General features: G+C 43.4%; 1 protein-coding gene across 11 annotated transcripts in view; it reads right to left on the bottom strand.

The window, feature by feature from the left end:
- Window positions 1-19,264, bottom strand: part of PUM2 (pumilio RNA binding family member 2) — a 79,677-nt gene that overhangs the window by 24,413 nt on the left and 36,000 nt on the right. For 8 of the 11 annotated variants that reach the window (XM_031949583.1, XM_031949585.1, XM_031949586.1 and 5 more), the window contains 8 exons: window positions 17,328-17,601; window positions 17,147-17,240; window positions 11,023-11,142; window positions 9,446-9,591; window positions 7,898-8,066; window positions 7,103-7,246; window positions 6,704-7,009; window positions 3,718-3,957 (listed from right to left, as the gene is read on the bottom strand). In XM_031949583.1, coding sequence (XP_031805443.1) covers window positions 3,718-3,957; window positions 6,704-7,009; window positions 7,103-7,246; window positions 7,898-8,066; window positions 9,446-9,591; window positions 11,023-11,142; window positions 17,147-17,240; window positions 17,328-17,601 — 1,493 coding nt within the window. The remainder of the gene's footprint in view (window positions 1-3,717; window positions 3,958-6,703; window positions 7,010-7,102; window positions 7,247-7,897; window positions 8,067-9,445; window positions 9,592-11,022; window positions 11,143-17,146; window positions 17,241-17,327; window positions 17,602-19,264) is intronic. The other 3 variants (XM_031949589.1, XM_031949590.1, XM_031949591.1) reach the window with 1 other exon arrangement.

The raw sequence follows: 19,264 nt of genomic DNA, 5'->3' as shown, positions 1-19,264 counted from the left end.
TTCCGAGAATTAAGCTCTAACCATGTCTCTGTCAATAGCCACCTTTGTCACTTGGAAGGCCTTAAGCCATTTTCCATCATTCCCTTCCTTGGACCAATTTTCCCATTTCTACCAACTTTCCAGCCACCCAACACAGCCCTAAACCTCAGGGGTCTTTGGAGACTTCACACATCATTCAAACAACTCTGATTTCCTCTCCCCCAGCCCAACTCTCATCTCTTATTTCTAAAAGACCATTCCGGGTTTCCAAAATTCACATTTCATACTAACAAAATAACCTGTTGCTATGGAACTCTATCACAGTCCACTAAAGCCATCAATTGGTGAGGTGCGTGGCTAGCTCTATGCAGGCTATCACCACTCCGGAATACAACCTCAAACCCAGCTGAGCCATCTAGGTAAGATGCACATCCGTGCAGTATAAGACACTAAGAATTTCACATGCTGTCCAATGGCTCTGCTATTGCACTGGGACTTATTTTAGGTTATTATTTAGTTATTTTAGGATTGCCTTTTTTTTTTTTTTTTTAAACCAGATCTGGGATCTCATCTCTGTACAGAGCTCTAGGTGATGACACGCCCTCAATTCTATTAGCAATTGCTCTACCACTGGGTCTGGGGGAAAGGATCTGAGAGGTTTCATGAGAACCCATGGCTGCCCAGCCAGAGTGGGTACAAGGTGAGGCTGATGGTAAGTAATGGTTAACCTCCTCCTTCCTTTCCACTGTTCCCCATCTTCCATACATGCAGATCAAAGAGCACTGGGTTAGGAGATCTTCAGGATTTAACCTTTTGACTATCTAAGAAGACACCAAATCTACTATTTATTAACACGCTCCTTCCATCAGAAAGTCACCAGGACTTACTATCCCAAGCAATTCCCCTTTGGCCAAACTCAAGATTCAATTAAGGAAATGTGTGTCCTTGGGAGTCTCAAAAGCACCTACGCTATGGGAAATGCAGGCATTTTTTCTTTGAATTTCTAAGGGAGAAATTTCAGCACAGTCAATGAGTTAAAATTTCGCATTCACATTTTACATTAACTTCCTTGAAAGGAATACTTTCTAACTTTCATACTTTTAACACTTCACAATCACATCACACTTGCCTGCTTCTGCTTAGATGCTAAGGAAGTCACAGAAAATGAAGAAAACACATCAAAAGACTCAGCTTGAGACTCTTTCAAAAGTCTCTTTTATAGCCCAGGAATTCCTCATAAAGCTTCCATCATTTTCTTTCAGACACAGATTCTTTGATGTCCTTTCCAGAGTTTGGGGGAAACCTCAACTGACAGAGTAGCAACAGGAAGGGATCAAGTCTGGCTACAATGTCACCTGCCCTTTCACCCACACCTTGTGATAGATGCTGGAAGGCAGAGAATGACTTCATTTTGGCCCTTGTTGCTCCAACAACTAGCACAGTGCTTAGTACATAGTAGGCACTTAATAAATGTGTGACTGATTGGAGCAGAACATCTGATCTTTCAGAACAAAAATTCCTCAGAGCAACTGCTTTTGAAAGGAGCACAATCTTTTTGCTAAAGACGTATTTTATCTTCAGTCTTATCTCTGAAACTTATAAGTGTTTTATCTACTCTTTCCACCCTACTTTCCCCACCTTCCCCCTTAATTCAAGAAACTTCAACTGGCTACGGGCTTTAGGAAGCGTGCTGCAAAGCCCATTTCCTCCAGCTTCCTGGTCGGTGGTGTGCTCATCCTTCCTGGTCAAGTCACTAAGCTCGATTCCAATTGTCCAACTTTAGGAAAAGAACTAGCATGAAAGCTGAAAGTGGCAATGGGGATCCCTGGAAGGGATTCTCTAACTGCTCCTCCTTGTCCAGCCTCTACTCTGCAAAGGCAGAGATCTCGGGCCTTGAGGACAGGACTGGACAGTTGAGTTAACAGTTCTTTTCCCTGGGGGACTCTAGCCTCCTTGTCTCACTGTAGGTATCTGCCTAATATTGAACTGAAAGGGGATGGCACCACCCCCACAGCATCCATGCTGGAGTGAAATCTATGGCAACCCATCTGAGCCAAGTGCCAATCTGCTTTGTCACCTTCATAAAGGAAAAAGAAGAGAACCCCAAAGGGAAACTTCCCTACACCAACTGAGCATAAAACAGAGCTCCCAAACCTAACGCACAGTCCAGCTGGACATCAGATCCTGCTGGCCAAAGCTCCTCGCCTCATTCCTCTTGCAAAGCTCTCAGAAAAGAGACAAACCCAAGGGAAGAAAAGCATGGCTGAGTGGTCAATATGAAAGGCCGCCAATAGCCAGGCCACAATGGACCTGAGCTGTAAAAATGAATCCAATATTCATTAACACAATGACAAGCCAGCAGAGAACTCCTTGGTTCTTTGGAAGTGCCTCCTCAGTGTGGGTTGTTGTCAGTCCCTGAACAACCCCCAGTGTGCCCAACATTTGAACCAAAATAAGCTGTGGGCCACCACAGTTGATAGAGGGGGCTCCGTTGTGACTGGGACATATGCCTATTCAACACTTCTGTATACAGAAGGCCTTGATAGAAACATGAGCTCTTCTGTACCCTGACCAAAGACTGTTCAGAAACATTAAAAAACAAAATTTCAAAACAATTAAATAGGATTTCAGAGCATTCAATAGCAAGTTTTACTTTGAGATGAACTGAAGTCATAGGCAATCCTAATATTGAACCCAAGAAAAAGTATATGTTATAAAGTCTACAAAGGACCGAGCTACATCAAATCACACAGCATACTGTTAACCCACAAAGCAAAGAAAAAAAGAGACAGGAAGAAAATTTCCATTTCAAAGTGAAAATAATAAAAGTTCTGTATCAATTGAAGTGCTTGGTCCTTCCAGTGTTAATTACTGTAAAATAGAGAAAATCAGTCTCAAGATAAATATCATTAACTATTGGTTAGATTCATTTGTAGAATCTTATTGACATGGACAAGTACATCCATGTAGGAAAACATAAAATGATTACTGCCCATTTATAATTTTTAGGGTGACTACCCAAACTGAATAGTCATAAAACTGTTACATGTACAAAAATAAAACTTTTCATCAAAAGTTTAGACTCAAAATTTTTTTTTTAAATCTCTACCATTGTTTTATTTCAGAAAATGGAGAGTATAAAACATTATCTAAAATATTCTGTTCAAAGGCCTCAAACTAATGAAAACAATGAAATGTAGGAGTCGTGTGCCCAGGACAAAACCCAAAGCCCTTTTCTTGTTCCTGATCTCACTCTGGCTGTCAGGTAGGTGCAGAGGGCCGGGCCCATGTGGAAAGGAGACAACAGTCCACTTTGCAAACCTCTGCTAAGTTTTTCCTTTCTCACACATAAAAACTTTGAAGAATGAAATTCTCATTTCACTACCACCTAGAAAGCATTTAGCTCTTTAGGGAATCTGAACGAACACACACACACACACACACACACACACACACACACACACACACACACCCCAGATGAAAAAAAAATCCCCCACTTTTGCATTTCATCAAAAGGATATGATATAGAAAAGTCTTGACCCTAACTGTACATCAGACTCTTAATTTCAATGTTGTGACAGAAAAGTGAACAATTTTCAAAGTTACAAAAATTTCTAGAAGCAAAAGCAATTCTGAATGTCTTATCCAACATGAAATTGTTTACACACATTATAAACACCCATACAAACATACACACACACATATACATACAAATAAAAAGGGTTGTTGTTTTTTTACCTAAATGCAAACTGGATGAAGATCCATGTGATGAGAGTGATGGCGGTGGCGTAAGACAATGTCCTGGCGTTTGGCTTGGCAGAGGCATGCCTATTGGGCTTGGAGAGGAGGAAAATCCCAGACTATTGTAAAATGGCGGCCCTACGGGAGGAGCTAGGCTGCTACTAGATCTTTTGTACAATTCAGAACTAGTAGACAGAGAATCTCTCCTTGTGGCACTACTACTTGCAGAACTGCCAACTGAAGAAGAAATAAAAAAAACCCTAATTACATATAGTGGTAACTCAATAAAACCTATCCCCAACTACTCCTGAGTACTATCAGGAGGGATCACAATAATCATTTGATAAACATCATTGGGGACAAAATGGTTACTCTACAAACTGTACAGATTTCTTTATGCAATTCAGCAGGATACCAATGCACCCCAGGAAGGAGTGACAGAGCTTCAGGGACCAGGTCAGACTTAGATGGCTTCATTCAGGAGCTATTCCTGTCCCAATGCTTTCTTTGACCCAGGTTTAAGAATGAACCATGGTCCATTTAATGTCAATGGGTTAAATTTGGGGAGCTTCCTAATCTCAGGAAACTAGTCCTTAAGAGCTTCCCTTTCAATCTTTTCTAGTCACACAGGGAAAAAGTTATAGTCATTAGAGGGGGGAAAAAATCAAGTGGTCTCCTGCAGTCACATCTGCTTTGGCTTTTCACTTGGACTTCAAACTCTGTCATCTAGAAAGTCTGTATTGGCCCGAATATCAGCGGCTTCTGAATTCCTCATGCCACTGTCCCCAGAAGTGTCGTGGATTTCCCCCAGCTCATGATGAGCTCCAGAACCCAATCTTTCTTAAGATTCTCTCGACTATGATGAGCTCCTTTCTAAGGCCCCATGCCTTGTTTCCTCCCCTACCACCAGGTTCTCAGGCTATCACAAGGCTTTCCTTTTTCACACTTTATGTCAGCCTCCTCTCTCTCACTGCTCTTTTATGTCCAAGAAATTTGGACAAAGTGAGTATGATGAAATTCCCACATGCTCTCGCCACACAGAAGATTCACTCCCTATTGGGCATCCCAGAGTGTAATTGTGTAAGCAGAGCTGCTGGCACTACAAGCTCAGCCCGTGGCCTCTTCCCCAACTACCTCCCCAGATCCAGCCCTTCTAAACTAAGACTATGGTCTAGAGAAGATTACCAGCTTCCAGCTAAAGGGAAGACCATGAAATCTGTCCAGTGAAAACTCAGCTGGATATTCGGGCCAATAAGGCAGTTCTTCAAGTATTCTAGAAGTACTTGGCTTTCCAATGAAAGGTCTTTGAGGGGTGATACATACAGAACATAGATTGGAAAGAAAGTGAGCAGAGCACAAGGTGGGCTACAGATCAAGCTAAGCTATTAAATACAATTGTGAAACTTTAACATGCTGGTACAACAAAATATCCTATTTTGGGGAGAAAAAGGTTTTTCCTACTATATATTAAGCCAAAAAAGGGGTAACATCCAACCTAGCTGCCAGTCTTTTTCCTAAAAAAAAAAATTGCTATCTAATTTATTTTGTAGACAAATTTCAAATTTAAGAAAACCATATAATAGGAAAAATGTTACCTTTTTTTAGAAGGTGGGAAAAAAATGTAAAATTTAATGGATAAGGACTAAAGAGAAGTTCTCCTGGAAGTAGGCTTGGCAAAGTTGTTCAAGGCAATTAAAAAGCCAATTTAAAAGGACACTGTCAAAGTGACTGTTCCAAAGTTCAACTCCACTACACAAGGCTAGGTGCTGCAGACATTGGCTGTCTCTACCCCGAGAGCCAGCGGAAGCCCTTTTTAAGAGGGCTGTTTCATGCTAGTTCCCCCACCCTGAGGTCAAACAATTAAGAAAATCTTTCCCTTAACTACCTACAAAACAGTAGAGTGAGTTGCTGTAGTTTAGTTAAACTTGCTCTGAAAACTAGGAGGTTAAACCTAGAGCAACGACAATCGGCTAATGGTGCCTCATTTGGTGTCAAAAACACCAATGTTAACCAAGGAAGCTGGGATCGGCCCCTGATCTGAAGGCTATACTCTCTCCCAGGAGATTCCCCACACAGACACCCAGATCGATGCCATTTGGGAAGGCGAACTGTTCTGAGCCTAGTCCCATGACTGATCTGTGGGCAGGGAGTTGTTCACATGAATTCAACGGGCATGGCTCACTAGGCCAAATCCTTAGTTTTATCTGCTGTCTCTGGGCTAGGACCAATCCCTGCCAGCCTGAATCTGTGTCCACAAGGCCACAAAAATGGGTCTCCAGGGCATCTGCTGGGAAGAGTGGGAAACCTGAGCAAGGAGGCAGAACACCTGTCAGCCTCAGAGATACCCAGGACTGCTGAGGTTTCAGAAAGTGGGGAATATTTGATTTGCAAGGGCCAGATTTTCTGCAGTTTGAAAAATGCAAACAGATCATCAAGGCAAGTAAGGCAGTAGTTCTGCCTGTTTTTCCTAAACAGTGTTTCCTATGGAAAGAGACAAAGGAAAACTTAGGAGGGGATTTTAGGCAGTTTGGCAGGCTCCTTAAATGGACTTGGGGTCTTCAGTTTAGAATTGTTCACCATCACACTGATTTTTATGAAGAAAATTGAGGCAATCACAAACTAGCAAACTGTATGAATTACATGATGAACATATCATTTTCCATTATGTGAAAAATCAGCTGAATAACAAGAACTCAAAGGAATAATAAGGGGCTAGCCAATGATGTCTAATAATCAATGTTTATGTAAAATGTATTGGTCCTTGAAAAATCTTACTAAAAACTTATCTTTCTAAAGATAATAGGATGACTTTTTTAAAAAAGGCACTGCATTTGTAAAAACTCTATAGACTAATTGAAATACATTAAAGTTTAAAACCAGATTCATAAAAACTGCCTTCCTTTCTGCTCAATTATCAAAAGATTCATGATTCATTTCCACTTAAAAACCTAGCCATTAAAAAGGAGACTCAGGCCACACTTACCAGAAGAGCCGAACCCGCTGAGGGCAGAGCCGAGAGCCGCCCCCAAGGAGCTGCTGCTCCCGAAACCCAGAGATGTGCCTCCAGGCTGGCCCGGCCCATGAGAAAACAAGGAGCTGCTCTGGGAGGTGCTGGTCAGAGAGCTGCTCCCATAAAATGAACTGGACTGGAGATTTGTGTTGGGCTGGGGAGGAGGCTGCTGTGGCGGTGGCGGCGGTGGCGGTGGTGGCTGGGTGCCGAGAGGCCGGAATAGGCCATTGGTGGCTCCTGTCAGACTGCTGGCAGTCCCTCCAGCAGAAGCTGCGGCTGCTGTGAGACACAAATTAGAAATCCTTGCTCAGGAGCCCAGAAAGGGCACTCCTTAAGGAGTGCGGCAAGAGCGACTCCATGCTCCCAACTTACCAGCCTGTGCTGCTGCTGAACTAATGAGGACAGGGGTGGAGGCCACAAGGCGCACTGGGGCGCCCAGGCCCGTTCTTGCTCCAGGGCCCATCACTAAGGCACCGGTCTGGTCATAGTAGGCGGTCGGGGCAAGGACTTGGTAGCCTAGAGGTTGGGGGAGAAACAGACAAAGCGTCTTGCTCAGTACGGTTCCTTCAGTAGAAAGCATGTGCTAAAGTCACCAGAGCGCACAATGCAGAGTCCCTGCCCAGGAATTCAAAGGAAGCCCAACTTTCTCTGGGAAAGACAAAGGTCATTCTTGCCCAGATGCCTCTGGGGACAGCTGGTTCCAAGAGCTCGGAAACAATGAAATGCCCTCACAAAGTGAAGGTCCTCACCCAGCTCTTATTGGGAGCTCCAGGAGCCCACCAGAAAAGGCCCTTCTGCAGATTCCTGAATGCTCCCAAAGGGTGTAAAGGGCCAAGAAACGCCAAGAATTTCATTCTGTCTTGACTGTACTCTGACTTGCAAACTCATCAATAGGTACCCTCTTTCAGACTGAATGTCTAACATGATTTCATGAGACAAATCTACTCAACTTCAGTTTTACCTCATTTACTAAGTTTTCAGCTGAGTGAAACAAACACCAAGCTGCCAACCAAAGCCCCACTATCCCAGGTCACTGTTACAAAGGTGCTGGCCCAAGTGGGGTGTACCCCAGCATGGACCATCAGCACTTGGACTTTGGGGAACACGGGGCGGGACCTTCTCCCCTAACAGCAAACTAGAATGAACAGAGGTTGGTCAATCCATTACCTGGCATGCCAGTAGCAAGACCCTGACCAAAAGCCAGAGCAGGGTTGGCGGCGGCAGCGGCAGCAGCGGCAGCGGCAGCGGCGGCAGCAGCAGCAAGGGAATCTGCTGGCTGCCCCTGCTGAGTCTGGTTGGGAGTGAGAGGGCGCTGACTGGCTCCAGCCCGGAGAACCTGTGAGGGACAGAGAGAGAGAGAGAGAGACCCAAGAGAGCACATGACAAAACACAACTGGGAAGGCAAGTTGTCAGCATAGCACGCTCTGCCTATTTTACAAGTTTACAGACACTGAGGGACTCAAAGCAAAGGCTTGGAACTCTGGAGAAAACATGAAAAAGACCAGAGACAGGCTCTCAAAATTCTAGAGTAGAGGGAGAGGCTGTTTCAGAGGTTCTAGAAAAAACATCATCTGAAAAGGACTCAGTTTATCCATCTTGAATGGAACTGATGAACCAAGACAAAGTTTATTTCCTCTTTCACATCATTTAAGCAACAGAGGCTTAACTCTTACCCTGGTTCATAACTTTATTACACAGCATTATCTGAAAAATACTTTCATCCCTCTTCAATGCAAAAGTAATCTAGACTTTTTTCATCAAGCCAGTGTTTACCAACTAAATTTGAGACATCTCTGGCAACAGACAACTTTCCCATACTCTCATTCCTAGACCAAAATGATTGCTCAACTCGTCAAGATTTTCTCCAAAGCTCTTCATTTTTCAATCCCCTTTCAATTTTGCTGATTTTCCAGAGAAATGTCAATTTAAGTGCTAATGTGTCAGCTACATAAACTGTATAAACTCTAAGCAGATATGCACATGTAAACAGGACTAAACAGCAAGTTTAAACATGAAACTGATATAAGGAAAATGCAGCCAGAAGGGGAGCTACCTAGGAAGTAGCAGCACCTCGAGGGAGAGCATCCCATGGGCTCTACAAGGAAAGAGAAGTGGGTGCTTACAATCAAAACAGGACCATCTGCAAATCAAAGGAGACCAACAAACCCTTTCTGCTTCTAAGGGATGGACAGATCCAGGTAATATACTTGGACAGGTATATTATCAAAAAATAAATCAATCAAAAACCAGACGAGATGCACTTCTCTTAGGAGCTGCTAGGGACAGGTTTTCCACAAAGGTCACGGGTTCACCAGCAGCAGCTTCCAAAGAATTACCCAAGATTCCATTAGGCTGAGTCCCAAAGACAGAGTGCCAGGGATGACCACAGCAGTCGTAATCCCAAAGAAAAGACTTTAATTATCATAATTATGATGGCTAAATCAGGCTATGTCTAAAAGGTTGAGTCTTAAAGGAATCTGTGAATCTGAAGTAAACACATGTTTGCAACTACGTGTAGTACGTGCATCCTGTTTTTCAACAGATAAAGTGCTTTTAGTTAAGAAAGTAAAAGCCTGGCATGGCTAACCATGTTCCCTCTTGAATTTCATCAGTAACACAGCTGAAAAACGCCCTGGCTTTGAGCAAATTGGGGATAAATGGAATAAACAAGAGAAATTTCAGATCATGTCCCAGAAGGGAGGCTGCGGGCACTACCTGCTGCTGTCCCGGAGGTGGCGCCTGGGATGCGGCTTGCTGATTTGCTGCGCTGGTGGCAGCAGCTGCAGCTTGCTGCTGAAATAAATTGGCTGGATACACCCCCCAGGGCACGCCGTAATACTGGGGCGGGACCACTGCAGGACCTACCAAAACGCAGAGGGATGAGAAATGAGCTCACTGTTAGCACAGAAATAGAGGCAGACCATTAGAGATTACCCATTAACCTCTTTTCTCAAAGGATAAACAAGAGACATCTCTAGGAATAAACAACTTTCCCGCACTATTCATTCCTAGACCAAAATGTTTCCCACAACTGCCCAAGGTACTCTTCATTTTCCAATCCTCTTTCAATTCTGCTGCTGTAGCAGAGAAAGTTGGTGCTCAAGTGTTTGCTGCTGGATAAACTCAGAAAGGAGAGTATGAAGGGAAGCCTGCAGCAAGCCAAGAGAACTACTGTATTGGGGAATACTCCAGTGGAAGCACTGGGAGGGCTCCTTTACTCCTCTTCCTCCTCATCACAGGCTACAAGGTGAAAAATTCCCAGGGAGGTCAGATACCTTCTGGGTGAAGTCCCTCCCACTGCAGACCAAAAGGCGATGGCCAATGTGCCCGATGCTATAATTCTGAGGCCTGCGAAACTGAGTCTAGTGGGGACAGCCTAAAGCTAGCTCTGCATTCTTCACAAATGTGGCACCAATATGACCGGCAGGCTGCATTAACCAAGTACTTTACTGTTTTCCCCCCTTTATGTCTTGAGGAAACTGCAATTGTGCTGAACATAAAGTTAATTTACAAAATCAATCAACAAAAACTAGATCTGCAAAAAAATAAATAAATAAAAACATCTTACAAGATTAAGAAAATCAAAATCAAAATTGCAAACGCCTATGAGTTTCTAAGAGAACTGGGCTGGACCTTTGTTAATAATGGGACACTGATGAAGTGGGGACGGGAGATGCAGCCACATGCCCAGGGCTCCAGGCCCAGAGTCGGCGGCCTCACCTTTTTGGCTTCCAGTCTGGCCTCAGAGCCGCCTAGCTGGACAAGTTGCTTTACCTGGCTTGCCTCAATTCTGCAAGTAGTAAGGGGGTGGACAGAGCCCCGGGCTTGGAACTAGAAAAATTCATGCTCATGAGCTCAAATCCAGTCACCGATACTTCCTAGCAGTGTGATCCCTGGGCAAATCACTTGACCCTGTCTGCCTCAGTTTCACCATCTGTAAAATGAGCTGGAGAAGGCCATGGCTGACACGGCCAGGATGTTTGCTGAGAAAACCCCACACGGGGCCACAAAGAGCTGGGCGTGACTGAAACAACTGAATGACAAGAGCTGGTGATTTCCAAAAGATAGCCGGTTCCCAAACTCGGGACCCAGCTCCCCATTCTCCCTTTCTACTTCCCCCACTTTTCACAGGACTCCCCGGCTGTCCTTTCAAAGGCTACTTAGCTGGTTCACTGGGATGATGCCATGTGTAAACAGAAGGCCCTCATCGGACCCACAGCACCTGGACAGCTTAGCCAGATCCGCTCCATCCCAGGCCCCCGGACAGAACCAAGCTGGCCGCTGCTGCTCACCTGCTAGTGTGGCGGCCAGGCCGGCCGCAGTGTAGGGGTCAGTGCCGGGGGGGGCGGCACTGATAATGTATGGGTTTGGCACAAAAGCGGCTGGAGCGAGGCCTGCAGAGAAGACGCCGGCTGGAGGAGAAAAGGAAGGAGAATGAATGACAAAGAAGAAAAGCCAGGGCACTTACTTAACACAACGGAGAGGGTGGGAGGGTGCTGATTCTCACTACCATCTGGGAGTCAGGGACCTCAACCTTCTACTCTCAGAATTAGATAAATACAACCAATAAACAAACAAGAAACTAAGTAAATAGAATATTAGAAAAGGTAGATATGACAGACTTTGAGAAAAATAAATGGAAGTAGAAAGGAATACACCCTTTTCTCGGACCATGCAAAAAGGAATAAAAACTTCAAAATCAAATGTAATTTCATTAAAGAGAATGACAACTAGACAACATACCAAAATATATGGGATGCAACCCAAGCAGAAATTAGGAGAAAATTTATTTCTCTAAATTCTTACATCACAGATTAAAAAAGAAAAAGAAAAATAGAAAAACAGATCAATGAACTGAGCATGCAACTAAAAAACTAGATAAAAGATAAATTAAAATCCCCATTTGAACACCAAATTGAAAAGTTTAAGGTGAGATTACTTGGTCTGAAAGTTAAAACAACAAAACTATTGTACTAATAAATTCAGTAGCTAATTTTATGGGGAAATTAATTATAACTAAGCCACTGGTTAATTTAATTTAAAAAAGAAACCCAAATATCCAGTATCAAAAATTAAAAGGATGAAATCACTATCAATGAAAAAGAAATTAAAATAATCATTAGGGAATATTTTGCCCAACTGTATGCCAATAAATCTGACAAACTAATTGAAATGGATGATTAAAAAAAGATAAGTTTCCCAGTGCAATAAAAGATGAAATAAGGCACTTAAATAATGCCATTTTATCAAAAGAAAAAGAACAATCCATTAGTAAACACCCTTTAAAATTTTTTTCTATTAATTTAAAAAATTATTTTATTAAAACCAGAAGAAAAAAAAAATATAAAACACAATGTTGTCATGCATGCAGCAGAACATAAAGGATTCAAAATATCTGACAATGACCAGTTCAAGAAAGGATAAGAAATTATATTCATGGGTGTCCATATTTTTTTTACTTCCTTGTATGTTGTTCTCTATTGTGCATCTGTTTTACTTTATTTTTTTCCCTTTCTTCCTCCTCTCCTCCAAAGGAGTTAAGCAAGGACGTTATCTACATATACATGTGTAGATACACACACACACACACACACACACACACACACACACACACACACACATCCCTTTCCTTTAATTCTGCTCCTTAGTTTATCTTGCTATTAATTACTTAATCTTCCTCCACCCATGGATCCTTCCTTTCTTTTTGCTTCACCCTCCACTCGTTCCTCCTCCTTTATTTCTTTATAGATTTTGGAAGGTACAAGAAGAGCCGCCGGATTACATGGTATCCATGTAATGCTGACTATTTTACCCATTTCCAATGTGAGTAGGTTTGCAGAACTAAGAATCTCCTCCCTCTTCTAATGTCTCTGTGTCTATTCTTCCCCTGCACATCATTTGAATAACATTATTACTAGTTTTACCTTAACTCTGTCCCAATCTTTTATTGAGCTACCTTATTGCTGATTATTAATCTTTAATACAATATACATTTCCATTTCAGAAACATAAACAATTTGTCCATGTCAACTTCCTTTCAATTGATTGATGTTTCATATTGGCTCTTATATATTAAATTTTCTATTGCGTTTGGGTTGTGTTGTAAGAAAGTCCTGAAAATCTGCAAAAGTTCATTGAATATTCATTTTTTTTCTCATTTGATATTATAGATAAGTTTGCTGGATATGATATTTTTGGCCACAGGCCTAGTTCCTTTGATTGTTGGTAGATATGATTCTAGGACTTTAGGCCTTTTATTGTGGTTGCTGATTAAGTACTGTACAATTCTAATTGCAGCTCCAACATATTTGAATTGCTTTTATCTTGTTTGTTGTAAAATATTCTCTTTCATCTGGGGGTTTTGAAAATTGGCAATATTCCTATCTGTTTATCACAAAGATCTCTTTGAGGTGGTGATCTGTGCATTTTTTCTATTTTTATTTTCTCTCATGCTCTATCACTCCAGGATAATTTTCTTGAATCATTTCTTGCATTACTGTGTCAAGGGGTTTTTGGTTGGAACCCAGCTTTCAGGTAGTCCAATTACTCTTATATTTTCTCTTTTTCATCTGTTCTCCAGATCTATTGTTTTTCTTAGAATATATATGACATACTATTCTATTTTTTCATTCTTTATTTTGTTTTGCTACTTCTTGGCCTCTCATAGCTTCACTTGCTTCTCCTTGTCCAATTCTAATTTTCAGGAGTTACTTTCATCTTTTAGCCTCTATCTCCTTTTCTAGTTGGTTAACTTTTTTCCCCCACAATCTTATTTTTTCTTGGATAATTTTTGGTATTTTTTTGTTTTTCCCCAGTGTTTCTCATTTGGTTTTTAAATTCTTTTTTTGATTTCTTCTACTAATTTGGAGCAAGGATCCATTTAACATTACTCTTTGGGGTAGAAGCAGCTTTTTTTAAACTTCTTAATCCTCTGAAGATAAACTCCCATCTTCCCTGTTTCCAAGTATGCTGCTCTGATTGGCTTCTTCTTTGCCAGTTTTTTTTTTTTAAATGAGTATTTGTGTAAGCACCTCTAATTGTGGGGTGGGAGATGGTACTTCTAGCTTCATCTCACCTCTTCCCTCTGACCTGGAAGCCTAAACCAAGAACTCCCCTCTCCTGTAAGTGCTGGCAACCAACAGCATCCCTGCCCCTAACTCCTCAGTGTGCTGGTTTCTTCTTGCCAAGGACCAATCTCTGTAACACAACTGAGATTCCCTCAGTCTCCACGAATCTAAGAGGTGGCCATCTCTGTGGTTCCTGCAGAGGCTCCAGCCAAATCCAGCTAGCCCCAGGGCTCCCCACTTGGTTTTTCTGTGGAGCTAGTCTGGAAGTGTTTATACTTCACACACATTAACACTTAGTGGGGTCTTCAGAGCATCTTGGATTGTACCAGAAGGACTCCTGTTCTGGCCCAATCGTCTTGATTTTTCACCAGTCTATGTTCAACCTGAAGCACAAATTTTTCTTTTGTGGGGGATATCTAGAGACTTTGAAATTTACCATCTTCCCAGAATCCTCCCCCCTACTGAATTCCTTAAGCAGAAATGCCCGTGAAGAATATGGAAATATGTCTAAAATATGTTGGATTGTCTGCTGCCTATGGGAGAGGGTAGGGGGGGTGAGAGAGGGAATAAAACTTGGAACACAATGTTTTATAATGGTGAATGTTAAAAACTACTTTTGCATGTATTTGGAAAAATAAAAAGCTATTTTTAAAAATGACCGGAGACAAAATGGGTTCACAAGTGAATTCTACCAAACATTTAAAGATTAATACTATATTAACTACTTGAAAAAATAGACAAAGGAGAACTCCTACCAAACTCCTTTAATAACACAAATATGGTGCTGGTGGTGTATTAGGTTTGACCTAAAACAGAGACATAAAATTATAGGCCAATTTCCCTAATAAAGAGCAATGCAATAATTTTGAACAAAATATTAGCAAAGTGATTACAGCAATATATCATGAGGATTACATACCAGGAAGATTAAAAGCAAAGAAAAACTGGGAAGAACAATGTTCACAGCCAGTGTTTCTAATAAAGGCCTCATTTCAGACTTTGAACATCCTCCCTCATCTCTCTGTACAATTCACCTTCCATACCAGTAGGCAGTATTACCAAATACCAATACCTGTTGCTATATGTACCTGCTCCATGGTGTCACACAGATAGGTACTATACATGCTGTTTTATGTGCAATAAAATATAGAGCTTCAGTTTAGTGACATTTATCTATACCTTTAAGTTTTATAAAGCACTCAGGACACATTATCTCTCTGATCCTCAAAACAAGCCCAGGAGCTAAGTTATTATATAGTTATTATTCCTAAATATTGACAAGGAAACTGAGGCAGAACAGACATCACACAACTAGTAAGTATCTGAGGCTGTATTTTGAAATTTGATCTTCCTGACCTGAGACCTAGCACCTAAAACTGCAAAAAGACCAATTCACATTTGATCAAAAAAATCCTTCTAATTATAGAAGTTGCCCCCAAATGGGAAGATGAAATTCCAAAAGTGACTGGAATCCCCTCATTAGAACCCTTCAAGTAGAGGCTGGGTGAGGACTTTCCATTTGCAAGGGGCATTTTGAGTCTGGGTTTGACTAGACATGAACAAAGACCCTGAAGTTTTCTCCCTCTCTGAGGTGTGAATGTTATATAACAGCTTTACACAAAAAAGAATAAAGAACATCAAAATTCAAACTCACAGGAATTGATGCAGCACCATGTCAGTAAAATTAAGGACTTAATTTCTGGTAAAACACCCCAGGCCCCCAACTCCCTTCCTCATTCTTTTTCTCATCTCTTTTTCTCTTCCAATCTGCCTGTGGTCTCTTTCCCACTGAGAGCTCAAAAACAGGAGCTGCTTTTTGCCTTTCTTTCCACCTCCAAAGCTTAACTCCGTGCCTGGCACAGGAAAAGTGCTCAATAAACATTTGGGACTTGACTCAGCTCCAGAGTCCCATTGATCACTCCTGGTAGTTCCTTCTTGGCCAAAAGCCTTGGACTACAAGTGGGAGTAAAGCTCCCCACATCAGCTGTGGCCAGATTGTTTGGCTTTGCTGGATTGTTACAGGACTTGGTTATAAAGGATTGGGGGATGGAAACAGGAAAAAAAGCCAAAACTCAGTGGAAAGTGATAATAATATTTAAAAGCAACAATAAAACACTGGGGGGAGGAGTCCTCATTCCAACTCTCTCTACTGGGTCCCAGACTAAACAAAATATGCAAAGACAACTTCAGAAAGAGCAAGAAAAAGGCAAGCCATCCATAGGAGGAGAAAGCACTTTAGACACCGTCCTCCAGCCAAGTGTTTAACAAGAAGCCCATTCATAAGAACATTTGCTTTTGTAAATGTTCCAGTGCGCAGGAGGTAGGTTATTCCTCAATAGAGACTACACCCCCAAAACGAAACAGAGTCCCTGATCAATGTTCTGCCCTTGCACCATCCCATTCTGGACACATGTGAACCAAGCCCACCAGAAGCGGCCCTCATGTCCCTGCTACGGACCCCTGTTTCCCTGCTTCTTTAACACTCTCGAAAGCTGCAGCTGCTAACAGCAGACTGCAGGCTAAACTCAAAGTGGGGAACTATCAGAGACCCTCTTACAACCTCCATGCTGCAGGGAGGAGGGGTTCCAGAAAGGCAAGGATGGGTGGGCTTGGCAAGCTCCCAAGCTGAAGCAGAGGAGAAAGAACACAATCATAGGTCAAGGCAAATTTGGAGATGCCGAATCCCATATACCAGCTGGGGAAACAAAGTCACTCTCCACAAAACCTTCATTCCCCTTTAGAAATAAGCTTCTTGTTATATCCTGGCCCTAAGACAGGATATGGCCTTCAATAATTTGCTCTGATGTGTCTAATCCTACCAACTACAGCACCCCACCCCAAGTGCTCTTCACTCTCTCACTTAACCTTGACAACAATCCTGGGAAGGGGGGGGTTATTCTCCGCCAGGTTACAGGTTGGAGAGGAGGGGAGGACTGGGCGGTAGGAGAATGACCTGGCCACAGTCACACAAGAGGTCTGGGATAACCCAGATAAGTGGATAACAGTGATGATGATGACACTTAACATTTACAAAGATCCTACTAAGTGCCAGGGACTGTGCTTAGAGCTTTACAAATAGCATCTATTTTGATCCTCACATCAACCCCATTTTACAGGTGAAGAAATTGAGGGCAGAGGAGTCAAAGTCAGCCTCCAAGGTCATCAAGAAGGGGATGGGCAACTTGGCCGGACTATGCTGGCACTTCAGGGCACTTCCCGAGTGTGTAAAACACTGCCATTGCCAAGCTACCACCAGGAAGAGGCCCATGGAGGAGGCGGCTCATGAAGAGTCCGGTGCAGGGTCTTCTCTCAGACACCCCCCACCCCCAAGCTGACCATGCACACTCACCGATGTGTGGCTGTTGGGCTGCAGCTAACGCGTACTGCTGCTGCTGGGCGGCCGTTAGCTGCTGGACAGTTAGCGCCCCGGTCCTCTGAAAGAGCTAGAGATAAAGAGAAGGCCACCTGAGATGCTTTCATCAAGGCCCCCCTCCTCGTCGGCAGCCCAGGTCACCCGGCAAGCCCGTTACCTGCTGCGGCTGAGAGCTGTAGTCAAAGAGGCCGACTGCAGCCCCTGAAGAGTCCATCGGCACCTGGTTTCCAGGATAGTCGAACTGCAAAGAATCCAGGCCCACTTGCTCCATGGCATCCAAAGTCTGGGCTTCGGGGCTGGGGAACTCTTCCACAAGGGGCTTATTAACTGCAGGGTTAGGGAGAGGACCCAGTCCTTCAGGAGGATTTGAATTGGGGCCCAGGCGCTCAGCTACTTCTGTGGGAGAAGCTTGGCGGCTTCCCGGAGTACGACTAAATAAAAAGAATTGGACACGATCAGAGTGTGGAAAAGCCACTGGCAACAAACACCTAAAGCAGCACAGAGGGGCCCAGAAATGCCTGGCATCTAGACCATGCATGCAGTGATCTGAGAATCAAGAACCACACGGCATCCGGAACGTTCACTGGAGCCACCAGGAAGGGCCTTCGACACCCACACCGCACCCACAGAACCTCGGGCCAGGACTCAGGGTTTCCCACAACTCACAAACCCCCTCGGGGCAAGAATGGCAAAATGGTCCCTCTCCCAAGTGCCAGTCAGCTGCTCTTGGGTGGGGAGCTCCTGATAGGACCAAAGATCAAGGGATGAACCAGGCCACAGAAGCTACCTGATCCTCTCCCAACCCTGAAAAGTGGAGGCTATTGTCCCATCTCACAGATGAGGAAATGGAGGCTGAGAGAGGCAGGGATCATGAGGGAGTGGAAGGAGCATGTTTCAGATGTCATTCTGACAGTCACAATGAGCTCAGGAGCCAGGGGCTTCTATCATGCCCGTTTCATACAAAGACAATGAAATGGCTAAGCATCCAGGGCTGGATTTAAAATCGGGCCCCAAATGCCAACCACTGAACTGTCTCTAACAGGACAAAACCTCTCCCTGGCAGAAATCAGCAAAGAAATCACTGTTATCCAGAAGAGAAGATTCCATTAGAATGGAAACCAAACTTCAGTTTTCATGATGAAAAAAAATTTTCAAGAATCAGCCAGTAAGGTTCTTGTGCCATCAATGAAATGGCTTGGCCAAGAGATGGAAGGCCCGATCACCCAGACTAAAAACGTAGCTTAACGTGGCATCCGGGAGGAGAACCAGCAAAAACCTGGTGGCTCCTCTGAAGTGTCTATGTCCCAGAAATCTGGGTCATTTGATATAAAACATGACGGCCAGCGTCAAAATAAGTTGCCTCTATGAAAATCTCCATAGATTTATTCCAAATTTTGTAGCCATTCCCCAAAATCATTTTCTTATTTCCAGGAATAAGGAGGTTACAAATACAGGTGAATATCCCTGACTTTTCTGAAAATATTGTTCCTGTTTACTTACCATATAAGCACCATTTCTAACTTGCAGGGCTCCTAAACGTTACTGCTGAAAACTTTGGGCACTGAATAAGCAAACTCCATTCCTTAATTTTCACCCCTCTTTTCCCTTAGACTCCCCCCATCTCTCAGCCTCCCTCCTACCCGTGTTCTATGCGGCAGTTACTCCACTTCTGAATGGGGCTTCAAGTAGAGAGCCAAGGGGGCATCGAGCAGCCCTTTTGGAAGCCAGGTACCAAAGTCCTCACAACTCGGGCTCTACCAAGTCAGCCCCAAAACGAACATGTGCCGAGTGCCTGCTACTTGCCAGGAACCAGGCTGCAGACATACCCCAAGGCAGAAAACAGTTCTTGCCCTTGAGAAGTTCACAAACTTACATGTCCTCAATCAAGGTACAGAAAGAAAAAAGTGAGGGCTCATCACCGAAAAGAGGGCACTAGCATTAAGGGGAAACCGAGAAAGGTTTCTCGTGGCCGGGAGGCCGAGCTGAGAAGGGAGTGTGGATGGCCAGGAGCAAGCATCCAGTGGCACCCAATGTGGAGAAACCAGCAGTCACTCAGGTGTGGGAATGGCAATGCCAAAAGAATGGGCCCTGAGG

Source organism: Sarcophilus harrisii, chromosome 2 (assembly GCF_902635505.1).
Source record: "Sarcophilus harrisii chromosome 2, mSarHar1.11, whole genome shotgun sequence".
In the NCBI taxonomy this organism is placed as follows: Eukaryota; Metazoa; Chordata; class Mammalia; order Dasyuromorphia; family Dasyuridae; genus Sarcophilus; species Sarcophilus harrisii.
This window is presented reverse-complemented; position numbering and strand designations above follow the sequence as displayed.